General features: G+C 41.5%; 1 protein-coding gene across 1 annotated transcript in view; it reads left to right on the forward strand.

The window, feature by feature from the left end:
* ADAMTS14 (ADAM metallopeptidase with thrombospondin type 1 motif 14) overlaps positions 1–21,368 on the forward strand; it is a 351,673-nt gene that overhangs the window by 51,981 nt on the left and 278,324 nt on the right. Inside the window, exons 3-4 of the mRNA XM_073596577.1 lie at positions 2,697–2,850; positions 19,121–19,317. Of these exons, the coding sequence (XP_073452678.1) occupies positions 2,697–2,850; positions 19,121–19,317 (351 nt within the window). The remainder of the gene's footprint in view (positions 1–2,696; positions 2,851–19,120; positions 19,318–21,368) is intronic.

The raw sequence follows: 21,368 nt of genomic DNA on the forward strand, positions 1-21,368 counted from the left end.
AAGCCTGAAGGCTTCAATGCCGGTTTCCCTTACCTAAGATGCCCAGAGCTGACATCGCTGGATCCCTGGACAGGTAATTGTTCTTATATTAAACGTCTGCAGCTACAGTATTTGTAGCTGCTGACTTTTTAATTTAGATTAGGTAATTTTCTTTCCTTTCACCATGGGTAGAAGGAAAGAAAATTGCTTGATTACCCCACCAACACAGTCATAGTTGATGGGGAAATCCCTCCTCAGGTGCTATTGTAATCTGCAGGCAAGTAGCAAGGGGAGCCTTCCCTGTCAACAGAACACAATGATTACTTTTGCCGGCTATAGCGAGTGGCACTAATCATTTCGAAAAAACCCAACAGGCTGGTTGTGTACAAAAGTCTCTGCTGAACCGAATTTCGATCCGTGAATTGCCAGCTTTAGTTTTGTGCTTAAAATAAAATCTAACTCCCCTGATCCTTGGTTTCAAACTGAATGACTGGTCATGAATGACTGCTATTCATAGATATGATGGTTGTTGCCTGAAATTGGTTACATCAGGCAACATCCTTTATATGTCAATTGTTCATTAATGTGTACCTGCCAGTGGACACAGTAGCAGACATCTCCAAGCACCTGCACAGTTTCATTTTGTTGGCTAAATTACTGTGTAACCCTGATATCTTGGGGTTTTAGTTATGAAAATATTGGCTTCAGTACAAAAAGCAGCACAATGGACCCCCTGCTATTCCGATAGAGTTCACTATTGGGACATTGCTGTAGAGCAGCTATTCTCAATCAGGGTTCAATGGAACCCTAAGGTTCCTCCGGGTATTGCTGGGAAGCAATGAGCAATTTCGGCTTCTCAGATAAGTAACCATTGAAGCCAATGATCTTTTTAGCTATCTGTAAGAGCGTAGTCTTCCCACTGATCACAAATGTAAGGAGCATTCTTCCCTCTGACCACCACACTAATGTACCATGAGCTGTAGCTATAGTAACTCTTAGCAGGTGTTCTCTGAGACAAAAAGGTTATTTCAAGAGTTCCTCCATGTTAAAAAGGTTAACATTGGTTGCTGTAGAGGGCTGTTCTCCAGAACAATCATGATGTGCTGTTGGGGTAATATTGTATCCAGCTGCTAGACTACTAGCAGTAATTTTAATTCAATTTAATTAATTTTAATTCAAGCATGTCCTGGCCAAACATCCTAAGAGATAACTGGGTAGTTTAGAATAGAGATTAAGAAACAAGTGGTAACAAGTTGTTAATTGTAATGCAAAGCCTTTTTCCAATCAATAGAGGATTATTATTTCTTTCCAGAGAAAATGAACTAGTGCTTCATGCCTTATTTAAACAACTATCATGCCAAAAAAATGTAATGCCAGAAAAGCTCTGGCTTCTATTTAAATGTGCCAGGCCATAGGTGTTGAAAAGATTCTTAACTGAATCTGTATTATAAAATGACTTGATCTGCCTGTGCACACTTTATATAATGCTACATGACTAGGGTATTAAATATGGCTTGTCCTAAACGGCTCTAACCATGACCTCACCCCCTCCAATATAATACCCACACAACAACAGATTGGAGTTAATGGCCATAGCAGCCTTTTATTAACCAAATCTAAACAACAAATAACTGATAAATAACATAATAAAATAAGCACACAGTGCATAAAAGAATGGAGCCCCAAGTTCCTATTAGGCATTAAACAAAGACAGTACCTGCGTATCACTGGTTGCAGGACAAAGCGACCCATACCAAACAAAAATTCCTACACCGAAAGATCAACAAATGCCGGGCGGGAGGGTGGGAAGTTTTCCCCACTCGACTGACCTCTAACTGAAAACCCCCCAACCCAGCTACCAGGCAAAGCCCCCACAACTTCACCCATCGCTGACCCCTCAAATAAACTTTTCCTCCTGCCTACTTTTTAAACAGCAACACTCCCCCCACCTTATCTATACCCAAGCCCCTTTAACCCCTGTCATGTCAGCCCTCAGTCTATTTGCATTCTTATTTTTACTCCGGGCTCAACTGCTGGAGTGCTTGATTTTGCTTAGCTTTTTTTTTTTTTTGGTGTGACACAATTCTAGTCTGGAAACCCATAAAAAGTAATAGTGTATTGCACTGAGAAAAGCTGAACCAGGTTGCATACAGCAGATTTGCCTTTTAAAGTCTGCAAATAACTATTTAACTAGAGTAATGAGCTGAAAAAGGACAAAAGGAGGGATTTTCCAATTTCTTGTTTTACTTACAGCATTTACTTTTGATCAATATACTGTCATACAGTTAACATTTCTACAATTTAAATGAGTGTTTTAGTTGCTTCATAGCTTTTATGTTGCTTTTATTTGCAACTATATGAAGGAAACACTTGACTACAGATTTCTGCCACTATATCCCTAATTGTGTTACACTGTTTTTCAAAAATGGTCTTCATTTTACACAGTGTTGTGCTTAGCTTTGTAATGTCATATTTCAGCACTCAAGCCAAGATATTGTAATGTTTTAACAACAATGTGGGGTAGACGCTGTAAAAATGCTGAGCCCAACCTGTGTTTTTTTTTTTAGCCTTGTCCTTTCTACATAGACAGATAGAGAAATTTTGAAAATAATCTCTTAATGTTCATATAAACAGATAAATGATAATTTTAGCAATATAATTTATGTTGATTAACAGCGTCTTTACAAAAGTAATCATCCACAATGCATTTGTTTCAGGCTGGATTAATTAGGACAGACAGTAGTGAGTTCTTTATTGAGCCTTTAGAGCGAGGACGGCAGAATGATGAGGAGAATGGCCGTGCACATGTGGTCTACAGGAGATCAGCTTTGCAAGACAAAACTGGAACCCAAGGGGAGATGCATAATGAAGGTACCTTAAATGTGAAACATGTGGTTGGTTTCTTTTTTCAGACGGGACTATATTTGTGTCATTTGACAGATATCCAGTTGTTGATGTGTAATTTTCTAGAAGCTGAAAACAATTATGTTTGAAATGAATACAATATTTTAGTGAGTTATTTATATTACACCTTCAAAACCAAATGTCTTCTACTGTTGAAATAGCATGGCTTTTGTAGACGGAACTCATGTGTTTACCACTCTACCCTAAACCGCTAAGGACCAGATTGTGTTTTCCAAAATATTTTCTCAAAATTACAGCATACAATGTGTTTATTCAAATACTGCTGTATGCTCCAGTCTCACATTAATCTTCCAACAAGCCCGGTTGCCAGTTATTCTCATCATTAGTTGTAGCGCGCATGTAACCATTCTGAATCTAGGCATTATATAGTCTATGGACATACATGCACAACTCGACCACAAAGCACATAGACTTGCATGCATATATGTAATGTCTTCTACTGTTGAAATAGCATGGCTTTTGTAGACGGAACTCATGTGTTTACCACTCTACCCTAAACCGCTAAGGACCAGATTGTGCTTTCCAAAATATTTTCTCAAAATTACAGCAAACAATGTGTTTATTCAAATACTGCTGTATGCTCCAGTCTCACCTTAATCTTCCAACAAGCCCAGTTGCCAGTTATTCTCATCATTAGTTGTAGCACACATGTAACCATTCTGAATCTAGGCATTAGTCTATGGACATACATGCACAACTCGACTACAAAGCACATAGACTTGCATGCATATATTATATAAATATGCATATGTTTGTGTTTTGCTCACATGCTTTGGTACAGTTTTTATTTAAAACAAAAGCAGGTAATTAACCAGAATATGCAAAGCAGGAGGGTTTTAGGTTTCTCTGCTGCATATTTCCATGCTCTCCAAAGAAAGAGTTGGCCAATTTATTAAAATTAGACTAAAACAGGCATATACAGCTGGTTGATTTGATTATTAAGTGAACCCACAAATGCATTATGAGATCCCATAACTCTCAGTATACTGTATGTATTCTGTCATTTCATCTCAAAATATCACCCAAATTGTCATCTTCGCTCTTCCCAATACCTCCTGGAATTTAGCTTCTATGTCAGCTCCTCCCATGCTTGCCTTCAAGACTTCTCCAGCCCCCCTCTCATCTTCTGGAACTCCCTACCTCAATTTGTCCAGCTATCTTCTACTCTGTCCACCTATACACAATTCTTGAAAATTCATCTCTACAGGGAAGCCTATCTTGCCTTTTCTGTCTTCATCAACTCTTTCCCACACAGTTATTATATATTGTCCCACTTGCTCCTCCATTTTAGACTGAAAACTCTCACATGAAGAGCCTTTCTAACCATCTTATCTTAATTTGTATTGTAACTGTACTGTCTCCCTTTATATTGTAAAGCGCACAAACTGTTTGTAAATCCGGTTTAATGTGTTACTAAAGCTAGGACACTGTATTCACTATATCTGGTCTCCCACAGTACACAGAACATGGAAATGCAATTATTTTAGTAAATATAAACTGCTAATTACCGTCTTGTGATTTCTATCAGCTCCTGAAACTTGTAGGAGTAGTTTTTATACTGCACTGAGTTGTCCTATGAGGTTCCAGGGCTCCTGGCCCTCTGTCTGGAAGTGTGTGGACAGTGCTGATTTGCCCTGTGCTGATCACATGCACCCTCCCAAGAAAAAAAACCTCTCTAGCAATGCACACCAAACTAAGCATGTGCAGCTTGACTCCCAAGGCTCTGTCTTATCCAGCCTTGTCCAGGGGGACAGTGTAGGGAGTGAAGGGAGGGGAGGATCTGTGCATACACGATCAAACAGCCCTTTTAAACAATGCAGAGAATTAATCCCTTAGGTTCCACAGTGAGTATAACTTTTTACTGTTGTGGGTTTAGTAACACTTTAGTAGTAACAACTTAATACCTTAGACAAATATCTAATTGATACTAGAAATCCCAGAATAGCAAGCTCACCCTTGAGATCACAAAATTTATAAGTCTTATGAAAACTTTAAATAATGAAGGTCTTTGTTTAAACTTAATAACTTATAACTTAAAGTGATACTAAAGTCTCATTTTTTTTAAAATAACAAACATGTTATACTTACCTGCTCTGAGCAGTGGTTTTGCCCAGAGCAGCCTAGATCCTCCTCTTCTTATGTCCCTCTTTGGTCCTCTTGGCCCCTCCCTCCTGTAGAGTGCCAGCACATCAAGCAGCTTGCTATAGGGGGGCATCCGAGCCGGGCCGCAGCTCTGTGTGTCCATTCAGACACGAAGCCGCAGTTCGTCCCCCTTTCTCTCTTGATTGGCTAACTGGCTTTGATTGGGTTGAGCCACTGCTGTGTCTCAGCCAATCAGGAGGGAGAGTCCCGGATGGTCAAGGCACTAGTGTACATTGCTGGATAGAGATGGGGTTCAGATACGTATTAGAGGGGCTGAGGGGGGCTGCTGCATACAGAAGGTTTTTTATCTTAATGATTAAGAAAAAAAAAACCTTCTACCTTTACAACCAATTTAACCGCTTGCCGTCTGCCCACCACCAAATGATGGAGGAGCAGTGTGGCTGGAAGTGGGTGGAAGTCATATGATGTCGCCCCAGAACGGCCGCTCTCGCGTGCCCGCAGGGGACCTCAGCGTGGCAATCGTGGCCGTGCTGTGTTCCTAGGGCATGATGCGACCCTGATCTCTGTAAAGAACCGATGATGTGGCTCTTTAACTAACCAATTTTTCAGCCTCTGTTTAACAGGGGCATGTAATTCCAATTTTTGAAATGATATTGTTCCTGCGCCCAACAAGAGTAACTGTGAGGGGTTACAGTGTTCTGGTGCCACCAACACCTAAGGCCCAATGTTTCTGCCCCTGTTTAACAGGGGAATGTAATTACATTTTTGAAATAATATTTAACAGCAGGGCCCCTTCCTGTGCCCAACAAGAGTAACTGTGAGGGGTTACAGTGTTGTGGCACCACCACCACCCAAGGTCCAATTTTTCTGCCCCTGTTTAACAGGGGGATTCAATTATAATTTTTGAAATAATATTTAACAGCAGGGTCCCTTCCTGCGCCCAGCAAGGATAACTGTGAGGGGTTACAGTGTTGCAGCACCACCACCCAAGCCCCAATTTTCTTCCCTTTTTGAAATTACATTTAACAGCAGGGCCCATTCCTGTGCCCAACAAGAGTAACTGTGAGGGGTTACTGGCACCACCAACACCTAAGGCCCAATGTTTCTGCCCCTGTTTAACAGGGGCATGTAATGAACATTTTTGAAATAATATTTAACAGCAGGGCCCATTCCTGCCCCCAACAAGAATAACTGTGAGGAGTCACTGTGTTCTGCCACCACAAACACCTAAGGCCCAATTTTTTAGCAGAGTATATAGTGCAGTCCGTATAGTATATATACTGCAGTTCAGAGTATATAGTGCAGTCAGTGTAGTATATATAATACAGTGCAGGGTATATAGTGCAGTGTACAATATATAATATAGTGTATTGAAGTGGTGCCCTATGACAGAATTAAGAAAAAAATGGCATGGGTTCCCCCATCCATACAGGCCTTTTGGGTCTGGTATGGATTTTGGGGGGGACCCCTATGCCATTTACAAAAAAATTTGGCGTGGAGTTCCCCTTAATATCCATACCAGACCCCAAGAGCCTGGTGTGGACTGGGGAGGGGGAACCCACGCTGTTTTTTTCAATGATTTTTTATGTATATTCCCGGGATCTGGCAATACATTACAGCCGTGAGCAATTTTAGATGACATTTTTTCCTTTAGAAATGTCATTTTGCTGCAGTACTGTTCTAAACATGGGATAAAATGCGCTACTTTACAGGCAGACTAAGAGGACCCCCCAGGCACAATATTTAAAGGAATATTTCATTTTTATTGTTTCACTTTAAGCATTCTTAAAATCACTGCTCCTGAAAAAAATGTCAGTTTTAAAAACTTTTTTTTGCATTGATACATGTCCCCTGGGGCAGGACCCGGGTCCCCAAACACTTTTTATGGCAATAACTTGCATATGAGCACTTTTCATTTTTCAAGTTTGTGTCCCATAGACTTTAACGGTGTTCGCATGTTCGAGCAAATTTTTTGCCTGTTCGCAAGTTTTAGTGCAAACAGAACTGGGGGGTGTTCGGCTTCCCTAATTATAAGTAATGTAAAGAGCGCATGGGTCAGGAGTGAACAAAGCACAAAATACATAGTCATCTACTGGTCTTTAAGAGGTCAGTGCTTCCATCAGCCGTCCTCCTAATCCATGCGCCTGTCCCCTAATCTACATATCTACATGCAGGGCACCGGACGCATGGATTTCAATGATTAGAACCTGAGGCTCTAACTGGCTTCAAAAAAGGGTGGGATCACCCAGTTGTGTGACAATAGCGAATTAATATTCGCTAGTGTCTTCCAGATTCTCCTCCCGGCCAATCAGGAAGCGGATCATAGTTACATAGTAGGTGAGGTTGAAAAAAGACACAAGTCCATCAAGTCCAACCTATGTGTGTGATTATGTGTCAGTATTACATTATATATCCCTGTATGTTGCGGTCATTCAGGTGCTTATCTAATAGTTTCTTGAAGCTATCAATGCTCCCCGCTGAGACCACCGCCTGTGGAAGGGAATTCCACATCCTTGCCGCTCTTACAGTAAAGAACCCTCTACGTAGTTTAAGGTTAAACCTCTTTTCTTTTAATTTTAATGAGTGGCTACGAGTCTTGTTAAACTCTCTTCTGCGAAAAAGTTTTATTTCTATTGTAGGGTCACCGGTATGGTATTTGTATATTGAAATCATATCCCCTCTCAAGCGTCTCTTCTCCAGAGAGAATAAGTTCAGTGCTCGCAACCTTTCCTCATAACTAAGATCCTCCAGACCCTTTATTAGCTTTGTTGCCCTTCTTTGTACTCGCTCCATTTCCAGTACATCCCTCCTGAGGACTGGTGCCCAGAACTGGACAGCATACTCCAGGTGCGGCCGGACTAGAGTCTTGTAGAGTGGGAGAATTATCGTTTTATATCTGGAGTTGATCCTCTTTTTAATGCATGCCAATATTCTGTTTGCTTTGTTAGCAGCAGCTTGGCATTGCATGCCATTGCTGAGCCTATCGTCTACTAGGACCCCCAGGTCCTTTTCCATCCTAGATTCTCCCAGAGGTTCACCCCCTAGTGTATAGATTGCATTCATATTTTTGCCACCCAAATGCATTATTTTACATTTTTCTACATTGAACCTCATTTGCCATGTAGTTGCCCACCCCATTAATTTGTTCAGATCTTTTTGCAAGGTTTCCACGTCCTGCGCAGAAGTTATTGCCCTGCTTAGCTTAGTATCATCTGCAAATACAGAGATTGAACTCTTTATCCCATCCTCCAGGTCATTTATGAACAAATTAAATAGGATTGGTCCCAGCACAGAACCCTGGGGAACCCCACTACCCACCCCTGACCATTCCGAGTACTCCCCATTTATCACCACCCTCTGAACCCGCCCTTGTAGCCAGTTTTCAATCCATGTACTCACCCTATGGTCCATGCCAACGGACCTTATTTTGTACAGTAAACGTTTATGGGGAACTGTGTCAAATGCTTTTGCAAAATCCAGATACACCACGTCTACGGGCCTTCCTTTATCTAGATGGCAACTCACCTCCTCATAGAAGGTTAATAGATTGGTTTGGCTAGAACGATTCTTCATGAATCCATGCTGATTACTGCTAATGATACCGTTCTTATTACTAAAATCTTGTATATAGTCCCTTATCATCCCCTCCAAGAGTTTACATACTATTGATGTTAGGCTAACTGGTCTGTAATTCCCAGGGATATATTTTGGGCCCTTTTTAAATATTGGTGCTACATTGGCTTTTCTCCAATCAGCTGGTACCATTCCAGTCAGTAGACTGTCTGTAAAAATTAGGAACAACGGTCTGGCAATCACTTGACTGAGTTCCCTAAGTACCCTCGGATGCAAGCCATCTGGTCCCGGTGATTTATTAATGTTAAGTTTCTCAGGTCTAATTTTAATTCTGTCCTCTGTTAACCATGGAGGTGCTTCCTGTGTTGTGTCATGAGGATAAACAATGCAGTTTTGGTTCCTGAAGCCCCCCGATTCACTCGTGAAGACTGAGGAGAAGAATAAATTCAATACCTTCGCCATCTCCCCATCCTTTGTAACCAGATGTCCTTCCTCATTCTTTATGGGGCCAATATGGTCTGTCCTCCCTTTTTTACTGTTTACATACTTAAAGAATTTCTTGGGATTTTTTTTGCTCTCCTCCGCTATGTGTCTTTCATGTTCGATCTTAGCCGTCCTAATTGCACCCTTTCATTTCTTGTTGCATTCTTTATAAAGTCTGAATGCTGAGTATGATCCCTCAACCCAGTATTTTTTGAAGGCCTTCTCCTTTGCTTTTATGTGCATTTTTACATTGGAGTTAAGTCATCCAGGACTTTTGTTCTCTCTTTTAAATGTATTACCCAATGGGATACATTGGCTAATGCCCTTATTTAATATGCTCTTAAAGCAAACCCATCTCTCCTCCGTATTCTTTGTTCTTAATATTTTATCCCAATTTATGCCTTTTAGCAAGGTTTGTAGTTTAGGGAAGTTGGCTCTTTTGAAATTCAGTGTCTTTGTATTCCCTTTAGGTTTCCTATTTGTGTGATTTATACTGAAACGAATCGACCTGTGATCGCTGTTACCTAAATTGCCCCGTATTTCCACATCCGTGATCAGGTCTGTATTGTTGGTAATCAGTAGATCCAGTAATGTTTTATTTCTAGTTGGTGCGTCTACCATCTGACCCATAAAATTGTCCTGCAAGACATTAAGGAACTGGCGAGCCTTAAAAGAATGCGCGGTTCCCTCCGCCCAGTCTATGTCTGGATAATTAAAATCCCCCATTATGATAACACTTCCCATCCTTGCTGCTAATCCAAATTGTGATAGGAGATCTGTCTCCACTTCCTCCCTCAGGTTAGGGGGCCTATAGCATACTCCCAGTATTATTTTCCCCTTAGCTTCATCCCTTTGGAGCTCTACCCATAAGGATTCCACCTCCTCCCTAGCGATGTCATCTCTCACATTTACTTGTACATTATTCTTTATATATAGGCATACCCCTCCCCCTTTTTTACCCTCTCTATCCTTGCGGTATAGGGTATACCCTTAAATGTTTGCCAGCCAATCATGAGAGCTGTTGAACCAGGTCTCTGAAATTCCCACAAAATCCAAATCCTCCAACAGTATCTCTAGTTCACCCATCTTGTCCGCCATGCTCCTGGCATTGGTGAACATGCCACATAGTTTAGACTGGTCGCATATTGTCCTCGTATTGGGTGTTTCAAGATTGCAACTAGGACTTGCTACTATACTTACCTTGTGTTTTTGTGCTTTGGTTAACCTACCACTAATGCCCCCAATACTACCCTCTGGAAAATCTTCTGCGCTGGCTATCTCTACCTCTGAACCCTCCCCCCCATTGCCTAGTTTAAAAACCCCTCTAACTTTTTGGCCATCTTCATTCCCAGCAGATCTGCAGCCTCCTCATTTAGGTGCAGTCCGTCCCTCCTATAGTACCGGTTATTGACTGAGAAGTCGGCCCAGTCCTCCAGGAACCCAAACCCCTCCGTACTACACCAGCTCTTCAGCCACTTGTTTACTTCCCTAATCTCCCTCTGCCTTTCTGGTGTGGCTTGATGTACCGTTAGTATTCCTAAGAATACTACCTTGGAGGTCCTTTTCCTCAATTTAGCTCCTAAGTCCCTAAAATCGTTCTTTAGGACACTCCATCTGCCTCTGACTTTGTCATTGGTGCCAACGTGCACCATGACAGCCGGGTCTTCCCCAGCCCCTCCCAGTAATCTGTCCACAAGATCCGTGATGTGCCGAACCCGAGCGCCCGGTAGACAACATACTGTTCGGCGCTTCAGGTCTTGGTTACAGATTGCCCCCTCTGTTCTTCTAAGAATTGAGTCCCCTACCACCAGAATCTGTCTTTCCTTTCCCTTTGTTGCCTCCCCCCCCACTCTCACTGGAGGAGTTCTTCCCCCGGCAGCTAGGAGAGTCCCTCAGCTCCAGCAGTGCTGGTCTCTGACCGGTTTCACCAATGTCACTCAATGGAGCGTACTTATCGGGATGCTCCAGTCCTGGATCGGCCTCCCTGGCACTTCCCCCTCTACCCTTCCTGATTGTCACCCATCTACTCTTTGCTAGTACCTGTACCTCTTTGTCTCCACCCGCCTCTGTGCTGGCCCCTGCCGGCAGCTGCCATGTACGTTCCTGGCTCTCCTTTAGTATGGAGGGACTTCTCAGTGCTGACAGTTGCTTCCCCAGATTCAGAACCTGGGCTTCCAGGGAAACAATGTGCTTACATTTTGCACAGCAGTATTCGCCCTCGATCGAATGATCAAGGACATGCAGCAAGATGTACAAAGAGTTGCCTCTCCACACCCGCCGGGCATCGTACCTATTAAATTTAGTTAGGATTGGGGATTTTACCCTGTTCAAATTACCTAACAGCTAGCTTCCTGGCACTAATACTCAAGACAATACACAGGTACACAGGTACACAACAAAATACACAGGTACTCACAGACCTACGTGCACTCGCAATACACAAGTATACAGTACACAATACACAAGTACTAACGATCCACACACACTACTCGGAAAACACTCAGGTACTTACACTACACAGGTACTATGACCCCTGTTATAACCTCCTGTTTTAAACTTTGGTTTTTAACTCACCACTTAGACCAGTTCCACTTACACAGAGTTCCAACAGCCTCACAATGAGCAGGCTAACTTATGAGTCCTACACAGAGTTATATAGGCCTCAAGCACCTGTGAGCAATTAACCACTCCCCTTAATTGTTAGTCTGAAACCAAAGAACAAGAAAAAAAAAAAAAAGCTATTTAAAAAGTGACAGAAAAAGGTGATTGAAAAGCTAAAAGGAAAAGCCCCAAAAATGCAACCCAGCAAACAAAAAGTAAGACTTGTTCACTCTCCCTCTTGTTTTTAAATCACCACTTAGACCAGTTCCACTTACACAGAGTTCCAACAGCCTCACAATGAGCAGGCTCAGTTATGAGTCCTACACAGAGTTATATAGGCCTCAAGCACCTGTGAGCAATTAACCACTCCCCTTAATTGTTAGTCTGAAACCAAAGAAGAAGAAGAAAAAAAAAAAAAAGCTATTTAAAAAGTGACAGAAAAAGGTGATTGAAAAGCTAAAAGGAAAAGCCCCAAAAATGCAACCCAGCAAACAAAAAGTAAGACTTGTTCACTCTCCCTCTGGTTTTAACTCACCACTTAGACCAGTTCCACTTACACAGAGTTCCAACAGCCTCACAATGAGCAGGCTCACTTATGAGTCCTATACAGAGTTATATAGGCCTCAAGCACCTGTGAGAATTAACCACTCCCCTTAATTGTTAGTCTGAAACCAAAGAAGAAAAAAAAAAAATCTTAAGACTAAAATTGGCTGAGAAGAGAAGCAATCGTATTGGCTGCCGAGGGAAGCCGCCAAGGACAAAGCCGCCATGAAGCTGGAGACGCAGGGTGACGCCACTGAGGAGGAAGCTGCCGCTGAAGCGAAGGAAACGCAGGAAGGAGCCGAAGCTGCTAGATGGGGTAAATGTGGGGCTGGTGGCGGGGACAGATGATCAACCGATTGACAGACTGGGGGGCGGTTGCCAACTGGTGTCTTGTTGGCCGCCCTCCCAAATATACAGCACCAGCCGCCACTGGCTTTAAGAAAGATCATTTTGCTACCTTTAAGGCCTCTTTCACATAGGCAGCCAGGGGACAATAAAAACAAGTGGCTGAGCTGCAGTTTCTCCACCCCCTGGACTCCCACCTAAAGTCTAAAATACACCTGGAGGAAGTTGTTCACACATTGCACCAAACTTAATGCAGCATATGGAGTTGACAGCCGGGATCACTAAAGTCAATAGAGCTGCGCCGCAACCACGAACCAAACTCTTGGCTTGCAACCATCCCCATCATAAACTGTCATGAACAAAAACACACAGACATTAATAAAGTGGCAAGATCACCTCCTGAATGCCTGATAGCGGCTGCTTAGTGGCCCACTGCAGATTGCTTATCAGAGTATTGGCTAGTGTAAATCTAGCCTAATAACAATCGTTGTAATGCTACCCATATTCCTATCCTTTTGTAAATAACTGATATCAAAAAGGGGGGGGGGTTTAATTCCAGCAGCTCTCTATTAATTACTGCTGGGGCAAAAAAACTCTCTCACCCACTTCTCCCTCACCTCAATCACTATATTGCTTCTCTTCATCAGAAGCTGCTCCATCCTGCACCAACCCGCAGGATGAGCGATGGACAGCACACCCTGTGTACCCATTGGCTGAGGCGGCAATGGGAGGCAGTGCAGCCTGCTGCCTCCTAAGCCAATGGATAGTTGAAGTTCCTTCCTAAGTCCCTCCCTCCTTGTATCCTCGGGATCTTTGGAGTCCCAGTTTGCTAGCTTCTATGAAGGCAGGCTGGGAGGATGTGTATCGCAATAGGAGACAACCTACATTAAAGAGGAGGGTGGTAACCCTTATCTACAGCCTCCCTGCTAACCTTACAGGACCTGGGCCTGCTACGGGAGGACCACCTGTACCCCCTTATTGGTGGGCCTGCCTTCACTCACCACTGTGATTATCTAGCTAACCCTGCGCTAATACCTTGTAATACAAGGGCACAAAAAGCAACAAGAGGGGAGGTAAGATGGGAAGGGGAGTAAAATAAATGACTATATTCTATAAAAATAAGAGGATACCCACCAAATCATTTTATTTTAGTTTTACTTTTAAAGTAGTGCTTTATCAAATTACTGTATTTATTGGCGTATAACACTCACTTTTTCACAATGAAAATCGGGTGCAAATAGTGCGTGCGTGTTATACACCAATACTTAAATTTTAGCTGCCTCGGAGGGGACAGGGAGGGGGTCGGGACGAGCGCCGTCAGATTACATACAGTGAGAATCTCCTGTTTACTTGGCAGCCTCTGTAATGGGAAGTCCCGTCTCCTGGGATGCCATTGGACCACTGTTCTGTCTATCATAGGAGATTCTCACTGTATGTAATCTGTCGGCGCTCGTCCTGCCCCCCTCCCTGTCCCCTCTAGGCTGCAGATGGGCATCGATCAGGCTGCATTGATGGCAATGGCAAGGCTGCTGCATTGATGGCAATGGTGAGGCTGCATTGATGTGGACTGATGAGGCTGCATTGATGGCACTTGTGAGGCTGCAGATGGGCATTAATCAGGCTGGATTGGTGGCAATGGTGAGGCTGCATATGGGCACTGACTCTTATTTTGCTTCAAAGTTCCTTATTTAAAATTCAAGGTTTTTTCCTGAAACTTCCCTCTTAAAATGAATGTGCATGTTATACGCCTGTCTGTGTAATACGCCGATAAATACGGTATTTACAGATAACCATTACCATTATTTCTAAATATGTTTGTGCCCATTGGAAAAGTACTGAACAGCAATCTAACATTAGCATACTTTAAGCACAGGGTAGCTTGGTTATTAGTCATTCCAAATGCATAGTCTGCCAAGTGTCTGAGTTCCATAACACATTAATATTAATTTAAAAGAAGGATTTTTTTTTTAATCAAGCAATTTTTATTAATAAAAGAAGAATATTTACATGAAGTACATACTAATATAATTTGAGCCCTACTATCTCAGTATTTGGGAAAATAATGCCAAGTGGATAAAAACTGAAGCACATAGAGCAGCCTTTCTCAAATATTTTAGCACGAAGAAACCCTACACTTGTGACCATTGGGAAGAATCCCCCCTAACCTAACAGAGAGGCAGATAATGCTCACATCTCAAGGAACCCCTAGCAACCTCTGGAGGAACCCTAGGGTTCAATGGAACCCTGATTGAGAAAGGCTGTGCCATAGAGTTATTTAGCTGGGAGTCTTAAGCCTAGTACACACCACTAGTTTCTTTTCTGGTTGGGCGGAAAAAAACTGACAGCTCAAGTCGGAGCCGCTGTACTAACAAGTACAGCGATCTTCACTTCTGTTCTATTGTGTTCTGACAGGGGGAGTGCCCACCCCCCGCCTGAACACTCTGGTCAGCACTCTCAGTCATTGGCAGGTTGGCAGACCTTTTTCGGTTATGAGCCTTCACCTGTCGGACTGGCTGCCAAACACACGGGCTAAATGTCAACCATTTTTTGGCCCATGTGTATTAGGCTTTAGGGTTATTAGACAGCTGTTAATGGAACAGGTAGCCGATTGAAAGATTCACCTCTTGTTCTGGTGACAACTCAAACATTTTTCCATTTTCCCCTCATTTTCTGTCAGTAGCAGTGGTCAAAAGAACAAATAAAGGCTTAAATCTCCACAGTTGGGATACAGATAGCAATAAAAATGTGAAAAACTTCTGTACTCTATTCAAATCTAATAAAAAAGTTTTGCAGTTATATACACTTTAACCCTGTTAGTCAGAACATTTCCTTACTGTGACTCCTTGAAAGGTGTTTTACTATGACATCTCTTATTTAGTACTACTACCATTAGTGGGACTCCTCGGCACCTGCTTTGGATAGGGGGATGGCAGTTGACAAGAATTACCTTGAAGTCAAAGTCACTAACAAAAAAGCACTAGTTTCAAAGACAGATAGGAGAGACTAATATTAGTAATAGCAAGTTTCTTATGGCGTTTGTTAGGCAGGATTTCTACACTTAAGGTGGTTGTAAACCTCAGACATGAAATATAAACAAAGCATATGAACAAAGCATATCCCTCTGTAGTGTGTTTCTGTCTCAATCCAGAGCACTGTGTCATTTCTGGCTGCTGCTCTGTTCTGCTATCTGTGTGAGTCATATCTGACAAGTTTTCCTGACACCAAGGCATTGACAACCTCAACTCTGCTCCTGTGTGCTGTATGACAGGGGTGTGTCCCTTCCCTCCAATCAGCTCTCAGAACTCTCCTCACTGAGCACTGCAGTGTGTCATTTTAGCTCACCACCCCTTGTTTTCTGATGGCTTAGACAAACTTTATAAATTCTGGACTTTGGAAAGATGTAGAGAAGAGAATACGGCAGATAAACAGGTGCAACTTATGAAGGAGGATTTGTTTCATCTCTGTGTATCACCTGAGGTCAGTCACTTCACTGGATGGGTATATTTATGGGTTTGCAGCCACTTTAATATTTCATAATTGCTGACAGTTTTACTTTAAAGTGGACATTCCATAAGAAATAGAAGGCTTGCTTTTCAGCTAATACCCTGCCGTTCAATCACAAATAGCTGCAAATAAACTTTATAAATAAAATGGTAATAAAAAAGTATTAAAAAGTGCATGCCTTGGTCTTGGCTTCTGACCATTCCAGGAGGCACAGGTGACATCACTGGGTCTCACTGCTGCCTTCTGAAAAAGCTTGGCATTTCAAATCCCCAAGAATGTACCCAGTTCATTACAGAAGTAAATTCTCATGGAATTTTGAGTGCCCAGGAGGTAGCAGTGAGCCGCAGTGACATCATCCATGCTATCCTGGAGTATTGAAAGCTGGGGCCAAGGTTATTTTTTTTTTTTTTTAGTTATAACATCCTAATTCTTAGTTTTTTCAGCTAATGTTTAGGTGGCAAGGATGGCAGACAGGAGAACTTTCCATTTGCCTGGAAGGATCATTTTAACACCCAAGAAGATCTTGAAGCCTGTGCAAAATCATGTCAGGCAGCCCAGTTATAACTTGTACGTGTATCTGGAGTAGAAAATAATAGCTACAATCTGGTTGGTTCACATTGCTTTAATATGTTTAATAACTAAAATCTATTTTTGGTATTTAGTAGTCTTGATACAGTAAAAGTAGAGGAGTTAAAAGCAAAAAAGAGTTTATTGTGCATTCATTTTCTGATGCAATTACAAATGATTAATTCCCATTTACTGAAATAGGTTGGTAGTGGCTTGTTAGCATAGCCTATGTTAGCCTATTAGATTAAAGCTGTCTAATCCTTCTTACTGTGCAAATTAGGTTATCTAAGACTTCACATGCCAACCAGAAAGTCCCTCTTGTACAAATGATTTCTAGGAAGAAGAAAAAAAATGCTGTCTGTATGTACTGTGTGACATGTCTGAGGGGCCAAGTAGGTAAACCACTGACTCGACGTACGGTCATTTAAATCTGTCTAATCTGGAGTATGCATTTCTTTTCTTGCATGTTGCTATAGAAAGTTGGTTAAAACCAAAGTGTGTTCTTTTTGGATACATTTTGTACACAATGAAAAAAGAGACATCCAAAAAAATCTACTTTACAGATGTACAGAAACACATTTATTTCTAAACGGTTTCTATGTTAAAGGATTATTGGGTACAAATTAAAAAATACATTAAATGACCTTCCACTTACAATCCCATTCCACACAAAACAGATTCTTCCAGTTTTAAACTGGTGTTGGTGATGCATAAAGAGGTTGTAACCCTAACAAAATTAAATACGATCCTGTTTCTTTAAAGCATGTTAAACCGCATAGTGCTTGTGCAGTGTCATTTGTCCCATTCTATGTTGTAATATACCTGGTTGATCCTGCCAGTTCCTGGGTCCCCTTTAGTGTGTTGATCACAGTAATCATGGCTGCTGATCCATGATACCCTGGTTAGTTTATGTGCCTCCGTCATCATGTTGCTCTCCTCTCTCTCCCTCCCTCTCTCTCTGTCACTTCCTAGTGTGTGAGCTGATAAAAAACTTGCTCCTCCCCTCTTGCTGCTATTCCGTGTGACAGTAAAGTTAGTGATCCCAATTACTAAAGATGGAAAGTGCAAAATCAGGCTCACTTCTGCATAGAAACCAATGAGTTTCCAGGTTTTATTACCAAAGCTTAATTGAACAAGCCGAGGTTGGAAGCTCATTGGTTTCTTTGCAGAAGTGAGCCTGATTTTGCACTTTCCAGCTTTAGTAAATAAACCCCATTGTGTACTTAAAAGTGGGGTATGCCTGTATTACACAGTGTGTGTGTGTTTTTTGAACGTTTGGCAGCTAAATACCTTTGTTTATATGATGTGCGGTCATGTGACCGCAAGGCTGACGTCAGAGGGATATCTCAGCCCCCTCACTGTGGTCCTTAAAGTGGGGAAGGAGAGCGGCGGGCGGTCATGTGACCGCACATCAGCAATGTGAAAAAAGGTATATACCTGCCAAATTTTTAAGAAACACACGCAATGGGGGTTATTTACTAAAGGCAAATCCACTTTGCACTACAAGTGCACTTGGAAGTGCAGTCACTGTAGATCTGAGGGGGACAGAATTTTTGCTTGTACAGGATTGGATGAAAAAATCAGCAGAGCTTCCCCTTATTTCAGTTATTCCCCTCAGATCTAAAGCGATTGCACTTCCAAGTGCACTTGTAGTGCAAAGTGGATTTGCCTTTAGTAAATCAACCCCACTGTGTAGTATATATTATTATTACACAGGGGCTGGCAGGAATTGGGATCACTGGTTTACAACCACTTTAAGGATGCGGTCCAGAGCAAAAACCACACTTGGGCTCATCAGCCACTTTGGCTAAACAGGGATTAAAACCTGAAATATCTATGTTTTTTAAAAAATGCACAAAACATTTATTTAATGATACAAACTGCTGTGTTATGGTTCTACCAGTTTAGGTTTGATGAAGAATTTTCACATTTCGGTTTGGAGACCAATAAGTTTCTAGGTTTTATTGTCAAAGCTTTATTTGAACAATCTGAAGTTAGAAGCTGATTGGTCACGATGCAGAGCTGCACCAGATTCTGTGTAAATGAGTGCAGCATGCTATGAAAATCATGGTCTATTCTACTCACCTGTGAGCAGCGGTTCTTTTCACTTCTGTATGAACCAGTTTTGGTCTCCCCCATAATGTCACACAACAAAAATTAACCCCACAGTGTCCTTCCTCAAAGTTGTAGTGTTAGGGTATAGATTGATAGGCATCCATGCTACCTTGAAGTAGCTCCTGTGATACCTAAAATTCTTGATGGTACTAGAACTGCTTTTGTCAACATCTGGTATGTGAGCGTCTTACACTCTTATATTTCTCATGCTTCATTTTTATGTAGTTTCAACTGATAATGGTACATAGGCTGCAGGTAATTGGTAGGCAGTACAATCTAATGCTCTGTTTAAGCTTAGCTCAAATATTAGATATTATTATTTCTATAATATATCATTCCTCTGAAATCAGAACTTATGATGTGCTGTGCCTTATTCTTTCAGTTGCAAGGAGTGAAGTTGGTGCTCTCCCTGTTACTGTGGATTTGATGCAAGACAGAATATGGGAAAGTGAGCGGAAGAAACGTCATGCCAAAAAGGATGACTATAACATAGAGGTGTTGCTGGCGGTGGATGACTCTGTTGTACGCTTCCATGGAAAGGAACATGTCCAAAACTACGTCCTCACCCTTATGAACATAGTGAGGTTTTTAATTTTTGTTTTGTTATTTGTCTGTTTAAATGTGATGTACATGCCTAAACACAGATTGGTTTGATTGCCTGCCTCCCTAGTCAGTAACGGCCAGGTAAACAAAAAATTTACAGTGGAAGTGACATAACACACATAGCTTCTGGCTTAAATCAAATGTGTGGCCACCGGCGCAATAAATTAATAAAATTACTAAAATCCCATATAATGTAGTGTGACCCCACTACTGTGACAAAAAATATTGTTCGCTGCGGTCAAATGTATATTCCACTGTGGGGTGGAAAAACAATATGAAACAATAAAGTGTTGACTGCGCTAACCCTTATATTATATCCGTGATGATATACCACTTATGTTATCCAGAAAAAAAAAAACTTTCCAAAGAATATTATAGTGCAATAAGAGTTCATTACATTCAATATACTAGTGCCTATATTACATAGCTGAATTATTATTTAGTGCCCCAAAATTCTAACAACAAACCTCCCAATTGTTTAAAAAAGATATAACAATTTAGAAATTTACAAAAACTCAAACAATTTAAATTAAAATGAAATATAAGTGTCCAGTGTTGCTGCTGGTTTAAATATGCCAACAGTTAGTGCAACTGCAAACTCTCCACTGTGTGTGAAACTACTCCTGTGCATATATCTCTTGCATCCGTGATTCCATGTGCTTTATCCACCAGTATAGTGACTACACCACCACCATAGGGATTGGCCACTCACCAGATATTAGTATAGAAAATGCCTTTGGTTCATTAATAGGGATAACCACTCCACTTAGGTCTATGCTGCTCCTAGTAATTGGATAAAGGAAATGTTCCTCCTCATAAAAAATGGACAAAAATCATTGTGCAATATATATATCATTTATTATAAAAGAGGTAAAAAAGACTGTATCACTCACATTATAGTGTGCCCATATGTCGGCACCAAACTTTTCCAGCGGTTTAGATGAAGGTGTCGCGGTTTACGCCTGTTGTCATCATAACGCCATAAGATCCTATTGCAGCGTGCACCTCCTTATGGCTCTTACGGCGTTATGATGACAATAGGAGTAAACGGACGACACCTTTATCTAAACCGCTGGAAACGTTTGGTGCCGACATATGGGCACACTATAAAGTGAGTGATACAGTCTTTTTTACCTCTTTTATAATAAATGATATATATATTGCGCAATTATTTTTGTCCATTTTTTATGAGGACGAACATTTCCTTTATCCAATTACTGGGGCAGCATAGACCTAAGTGGAGTGGTTATCCCTATTAATGAACCAAAGGCATTTTCTATACTAATATCTGGTGAGTGGCCAATCCCTATGGTGGTGGTGTAGTCACTATACTGGTGGATAAAGCACATGGAATCACGGATGCAAGAGATATATGCACAGGAGTAGTTTCAAACACAGTGGAGAGTTTGCAGTTGCACTAACTGTTGGCATATTTAAACCAGCAGCAACACTGGACACTTATATTTCATTTTAATTTAAATTGTTTGAGTTTTTTGTAAATTTCTAAGTTGTTATATCCTTTTAAACAATTGGGAGGTTTGTTGTTAGAATTTTGAGGTACTAAATAATAATTCACCTATGTAATATAGGCACTGGTATATTGCATGTAATGAACGCTTATTGCACTATAATATGATTTGGAAAGTTTTTTTTTTTCTGGATAACATAAGTGGTGTATCATCAAGGATATAATATAAGGGTTAGCGCAGTCAACACTTTATTGTTTCATATAGCTTCTGGCTTGGCTCGTCACAGAGGAAGGGGAGGAACAGATGCTCCCCTTTATCCTCTGTCCTCAGCTGATCTGACCCCTGGGATGAAAGAGCTTGGGAACAGTGGTGAGCAGCGACAGGAGGGTGGTTGGGGGCCCTTCCAAGCCCTGTTAAAGTGATTGGACGGCAGTAGAGTCACTTAGATCCCTTTTTACGTAAAGCCAATCACTGGCTGAAAATTTTGATACCAAGATAATCCAGGATCCGGGTATAACCACTTCCTCCTGAGGGTGTATATACAGTATATGGACTAAG

This window comes from Aquarana catesbeiana, linkage group LG08 (assembly GCF_042186555.1).
Source record: "Aquarana catesbeiana isolate 2022-GZ linkage group LG08, ASM4218655v1, whole genome shotgun sequence".
Classification (NCBI taxonomy): domain Eukaryota; kingdom Metazoa; phylum Chordata; class Amphibia; order Anura; family Ranidae; genus Aquarana; species Aquarana catesbeiana.